This window comes from Pseudopipra pipra, chromosome 13 (assembly GCF_036250125.1).
Source record: "Pseudopipra pipra isolate bDixPip1 chromosome 13, bDixPip1.hap1, whole genome shotgun sequence".
In the NCBI taxonomy this organism is placed as follows: domain Eukaryota; kingdom Metazoa; phylum Chordata; class Aves; order Passeriformes; family Pipridae; genus Pseudopipra; species Pseudopipra pipra.
The window spans coordinates 780,037-786,036 of NC_087561.1; the positions used below are offsets into that span (position 1 = coordinate 780,037).

Here is a 6,000-nt window from a genome sequence, read left to right on the forward strand (position 1 = left end):
TAGTGGTGCTGGAGAGTGATGTGCTTGCACCCACCGCTGTGCCCGCACCTTCCCCACAGCCAGAGGTGCCCTGGGCAGGGACAGGCTCTTCCTTGGGCTCGCCAGCTCTCACACTCACTTTTTCCATCCAGAAAACTGCGTTGGCACAGCTTCCAGAACTCACACCGGCCCAGCATGAACTCGGCCTCACTGGAGATCAACCGCCAGTCCTCGGCCCAGCTCAACCTGCTCCAGAAGTGCTCCCTGCTCCGGCTCACTGCTATCATGGAGAAGTACTCGGTGCCCCACAAGCAAGCCTGGACGTGGTGAGCTGGCAGGGAGGCGATCAGGATGGTGCCCACAAGCTGCAGCTTGTGCTGTGCTGGGCATTGCGTCCAGCCCAGGGCAGCTTCAGGGGGTGGAGATGGTGGAGAGGGAGGGGGAAGAGCCAAAACAAGAGATGGCTTTGCTCTGTCAAGTGTGAGCTGGGGTTGACCCCCAGGCTTCTGGTGTTGTCTGCATCCAGGGGGCTCCTGGCATCATCTGCAGCCATGGGGGCTGCAGATGTTCATGGGGCATTAAAAATGCTGCAGCAGCATGAGACAGTGGGACAGTATCATAGGCAAGTATCAAAGCATTTTGGCTTAATAAAAGATGCTGCAATTCCTGCTGGAATTCCAAAGACGGCAGAAGTGTGTATGTGTGTGTGTTTGTGTGCGTGTTTGTGAGTTCCCAGGCTCCCGCTCCCCCTGCGAGAGGTTGTTGAGGGCACTGATTGTTGCACTGATTTCTCTCTGTTCCACTCTGCAGGACTGTCCCCAAGTTCATGAAGAGGAGTAAAGTCCCCGACTACAGGGACAAGATGGTTTTTGGGGTGCCACCCATTGTCAATGTGCAGCGCACGGGGCAGCCCCTGCCCCAGAGCATCCAGCAGGCCATGCGCTACCTGCGCAGCCAGTGCCTGGACCAGGTGATGCTGCGACCGCTGGGCAGGGTGCTGGGATTTGGGAACAAGAAAAAATAGCTTTGGGGGTGCCTTCTTTCACCTCCTGTGGTGTGTGGTGAAGTGAGATGGTGGGATTGTTTGTGGGAACCCCACACCCACTGGTGTCCCCTTGGCCATCCCTCACTCAGTGTCTCCTCTGGGTCAGGGGGAGGAGCTTTTTGGGGGACGGTGTCTTTGCCTGTCCCATGGGCACTCACCCAGGCCAGTGCCCACTCACCCCCACTCTGCCCCCTCAGGTTGGCATTTTCCGTAAGTCAGGGGTGAAGTCCCGGATCCAGGCGCTCCGGCACATGAACGAGAGCAGCCCCGACAACGTCAGCTACGCGGGGCAGTCTGCGTACGACGTGGCCGACCTGCTGAAGCAGTACTTCCGCGACCTGCCCGAGCCCATCTTCACCAGCAAGCTGACGGACACCTTCCTGCAGATCTACCAGTGTAAGGGCTGGGGAGGGGCATCCCTCTGCTCCCGTGGGTGGGGGTGGGTGGGGGCTGCGGGCGCGGCCCCGCTGACGCCGGCACTGCCCCGTGCCCGCAGTCGTGTCCAAGGAGCAGCGGCTGCAGGCGGTGCAGGCTGCCATCATCCTCATGCCCGACGAGAACCGCGAGGTGCTGCAGACCCTGCTCTACTTCCTGAGCGACATCGCCTCGGCCGAGGAGAACCAGATGACCGCTGGGAACCTGGCCGTGTGCCTGGCCCCCTCCATCTTCCACCTCAACGTGTCCAAGAAGGAGAGCACCTCGCCCAGGTAAGGGCACCTCCCCATCACCCTTCCCTGCCCGTTGCAGGAGGAGGCCAGCGGGATGGGGTGATGGTGGGACACAGATGCTCTTGGCACAGCCCATTGCTCTGCCCTGCAGACTGGGGGTCCCAGTGTGACATAAATCAGAGCCATGGGGGGCTAGGGGCATGTGGTGCCCACTGGTCCCAGCACCCCCTGCCCCCCACAGGGCCATACACAAGAGGGGCACCATGGGGAAGCCGGACCAGAAGGACCTTAACGAGAACATGGCTGCGACGCAGGGGCTCTCCCACATGATCACCGACTGCAAGAAGCTCTTCCAGGTGGGTGGCAGTGGTGTCCAGCCCAGCACTGCCCGTGGGAGGTGTGACCTCACTGGTGGGTGCAGTCCTGGGGTGACATGAGGGCACCCATCTCTAAGTGGGGCAGCTGTCACTGGCCAGTCACCCCAGGGGCAGAGCCCAGTTTCATCTCCTGGTGGTGCAGGCTGTATGTCCAGGGGGCTGTGTCCATCCTCCCCACTCCTTGGTGGGATGAGTTGTGGTTCTTTAGCTGCCCAGGACACTCACAAAGTCCCTGCAGGATTCATTTGGCTTGCTGAAGATGTGTGTTCTTGGTTTGCAGGTCTCCCATGACATCCTGCTGCAGCTGAGCAGCTCCTATATGGCTGCAGATGCTTATCCACATCCCCTGACTGACTTGGTATGCCAGGGGGAGAGCAAGGATCTGCACTCCTACTTCGAGCAGAGCGTCCAGAACCTGCTCAAAGAGTCATCAGAGAAATTCAAGGGGTGGCTGAGCAGTCCAGGGCCCCTGAACACAGAGCTGTCCTGCAAAAAGGTTAATTCCACAGTGTGGAGGGACTTGGGGACATGGGGAAAATGTGTACGGGGTGACCATGGGGATCTCCAGGCACCTACGAACCTGCTGGCAACCCCTTGGTGCTTGTTCTCTTGTGCAAGGTGGGATCAGCAACCCTTTCCCTGGCCAGAGAGGGGACTGAGGGATGGAGGCTGCTCTGGGCCCAGCAGTCCTGGCAGAGAGCCCACCACATTAGCAAAGAAGCTGGCTGCTGCCATCCAGTGCTCCTCCAGCAGCCAGAGCAGATCCCATGCCATCCCATCCCCAGTCAGCCCCTCATGTTGTGCCCTCAGGTCGGGGATGGGAACCCTCTGCGCCTCTGGAAGGTCTCCACGGAGGTCGAGGCCCCTCCTGCCACGGTGCTGCACCGGGTGCTGCGGGAGCGTCACCTGTGGGACGAGGACCTGCTGCAGAGCAAGGTGGTGGAGGCCCTGGACCAGGACATGGAGGTGTATCACTACGTGACGGACAGCATGGCCCCCCACCCACGCAGGGACTGCATGGTGCTCCGGTGAGGGCGGGCAGGGACCCCGACAGGGTTTGCTCTTGGTCTGGTGGATCCCACCTGCTCCAGCCCCATCTCCTACCCCCCCTGGGGGGCTCCCCCACCCCTCCAGTCCCACTGTGGGCCCCGTGGGTGGGCACAGAGTGACCCCTGCCCGTCCCCAGGCGCTGGCGCACGGACCTGCCGCGGGGAGCCTGCCTGCTCATGTCCCTCTCGGTGGAGCACGACAAGGTGCCGGTGGAGGGAGGCGTCAAGGCTGTCGTGATGAAGTCCCAGTACCTCATCGAGCCCAGTGCCATGGGCCGATCCCGCGTGACCCACATCTGCAGGGCTGACCTCAGGTAACGGGGCCCTCGGTGCCACTGGGGTGGGGACGGAACACCAGGTCCTGGTGGGGCACCAGAGCTGCCCACCCCTCCATGGGCCTGGCCTGGCTCCTGCCCCATGGTCCTGCCTGCCCCGAGGGGAGGGCACTGGGCTGGGGCCAGGGTTTGCCTGCCGGGTGGGGACTGGACAAGGAGCCACCAGCTTAGTCAGTTCCTCCCATGGCTCCAAGGTGGCAGCTCCTGCAGAGCACCTGCGGTTCCCTGTGGGTCTGGAGCACGGCCTTGGTGCTGCTGAGCCGTGCTGGGGTTCGGGGGTGCGAGGGTGGGCTGGTAGAAGGGGCAGCCTGGTTGGGTCACAGGTATTCCCCACACGCCTGAGGTGGGGATGGGGGAAGCAGGTCCCTGTCCTGGCACATGGTGCTCGTTCATCACCTCCTTGTCCCTCCCCATGGGAGCTGTGCCCAGTGCCTGTCCCCAGCAAGGGGCACTGTGCTGCTCCATGGCAGGTGCCAGCATCCCTCCTGCCCACTCATCCCTCTCCTGCCTCTTCCCTTCTTCAGGGGTCGGTCTCCCGAGTGGTATAACAGAGTCTTTGGCCACCTCTGTGCCATGGAGCTGGCGAGGATCCGTGACTCTTTCCCAGCCCTGAGTACCAGTGGCCCTGAGACGAAGATCTGACGTGCCAGGAAGATGCTCTGTCCTGCCTAACGTGGACTCACCGTGGATCTGGACTGGGGCTCTCGGCAGGGAGCACGGCGTGGGCAGTGCCCGTGGAGGGGGAGGCAGAGGCACATATTTATAAATGTCCTTTCACCCCAGGCTGGGCAGTCCCTGTCCCACCAGCCCTGAAGCGCTGCAGGGCAGAGGGTCCACAGAGGAAAAGCCACGCAGCCCCTGTCCCACAGGAGGGGTGGGGGAAGAGGAAGAGGGGCTGTGGGGTGACCCCAGGAGGGCAGCCTGCGGCAGGAGCTGGGTCCCAACACCGGCTGGGAGCAATGGTGGGGGCGAAGGAGTGTGGAGCGAGGGGGGAGGACACAGTAGGATCGAGCAGAGAGGACGGGCCGTGTCTGCAGGTCGCAGAGCTGTGTCGGGAAGTGCAGGGTGGGCAGCGAGGGGTGGAGTGTGTCTGTGGTGTCACCCGGCAGGGACAGCCAGGGAGTCACAGTTTGGTAGTGGAAGAGGCTGCTGTTCTGGGAGGAGGGAGGCTCCCCATAGGTACATAGGTACAGCTTGAGTGCCAGCCCGTGTCGAGGGGCAGAGGGAACCTGTTGCAGCTTTGGTGCTGAATTCATGGATGAAGCAGCCCTGTACTCCTGGGCCTCGCTCTTCCTTGGCTAAAAGCCCTCTTGTGCATTTGGTTTCAGTTGGGCTGGATGAACCAACCCTCTTAACCAGCCAACTCATTGTTTGGATGGGGCAGGACATGTCTGGAGCCCCAGAGCAGCTGTCCCTAAGTGGGCTATGAGGGGAAAGGGCAATGCCTGGAAGGCAGGACAAAGGGTGGGAGGGAGGGACCCTCTGGAACAGCAGCTCTCCTTTCTTTGCTGCCATCAGGGTTCAGGGCGATGCCCTGAGAGGGAAGAAGGGCAGAGCAGCACTAGCTGCTCCATGGCAGTGCCTGGGGCTGTAGGCACCATGAGAACGGTGCAGCAGAGCATGGTTGCCCAGGCTGGGTCACCCCTGTGCCAGCTGCTGAGTCCAGCCCCATCCCCTCCTGGCTGCCAGGGGTGGTGGGAGATGGAGTTGTCCGGGAATCACCTCTTCGGGCAGCCATAGGGGCACAGCCTATGCCCTCTCCCTTCCACAAAGATGTCCATTCCCCTTCCCATCCCTCCCTTGCCTCCATGCAGAAACTGTCCACCGAAGCTGTCAGCACATGGGAGACGACCTGGTTTCTCCATTCAGGAAGGGACTCAAATTCCCAGACATTGTTCCAACTGGAAGGCAATGCGACCCATGCGCTGGGGACCCCCAGTGTCAGTTTGGCCCTAACATGTCCTGTCTGTCTTTTGGTGAAAAAAGCACAAATCAGCCTCTAGTCTGTGTTTTTATATATATATGTGTTTTATATATACATATATATATATAAATATAACTAACATTTGGGGGAGTGAATTTTCTCCTGATATTTTTTTAAAGTGTTTCTTTTTTTCTATCTATAAATACTTGTACAGGTGGAATATTAATATATAACTGGTGGCAGAGCTCAGCACCAGGTGATGCTCACTTAGAGCCAGATATTTTGTATTTAAGGGACTTTTGTATTATATAAAACTTCAACAATTGTTTGACTTGGATGGGGGCTGCTCTTCCCATCTGTGCAATTAATAAAGTACTAACAAGATCTGCTGGCTGATGAAGAAACCTTCGTGCTCAGAGTTTCAACAGCACTGGAGCAGCCCAGGGCCGAGCAATGCATGTCCTTGGGGCTGCCCATGTGTGGGTGAAGGGACCCAAACCCAGCAGCTCCCACCTCCAGCTGTGCTCCAGGGCCTTTCCAAGGGTTGGGGTTCACCTGGCATTGCCATCTGCTGTAGGGAGAGCAGCCTGAGGAGGAAGATGAGCATCCAGCATCAATCAAGC

At 59.8% G+C, this 6,000-nt stretch overlaps 1 protein-coding gene across 4 annotated transcripts in view; it reads left to right on the forward strand.

Moving 5' to 3' along the window:
- The window catches only part of STARD8 (StAR related lipid transfer domain containing 8), a 44,921-nt gene extending 39,160 nt beyond the window's left edge, over nucleotides 1-5,761 (forward strand). For all 4 annotated transcript variants that reach the window (XM_064669519.1, XM_064669520.1, XM_064669518.1 and 1 more), the window contains 9 exons: nucleotides 132-305; nucleotides 790-949; nucleotides 1,222-1,420; nucleotides 1,521-1,731; nucleotides 1,934-2,048; nucleotides 2,350-2,565; nucleotides 2,880-3,097; nucleotides 3,256-3,432; nucleotides 3,978-5,761. In XM_064669519.1, the coding sequence (XP_064525589.1) occupies nucleotides 132-305; nucleotides 790-949; nucleotides 1,222-1,420; nucleotides 1,521-1,731; nucleotides 1,934-2,048; nucleotides 2,350-2,565; nucleotides 2,880-3,097; nucleotides 3,256-3,432; nucleotides 3,978-4,095 (1,588 nt within the window). In that variant the 3' untranslated portion in view covers nucleotides 4,096-5,761. The remainder of the gene's footprint in view (nucleotides 1-131; nucleotides 306-789; nucleotides 950-1,221; nucleotides 1,421-1,520; nucleotides 1,732-1,933; nucleotides 2,049-2,349; nucleotides 2,566-2,879; nucleotides 3,098-3,255; nucleotides 3,433-3,977) is intronic.
- The last annotated feature ends 239 nt before the right edge of the window (nucleotides 5,762-6,000 follow it).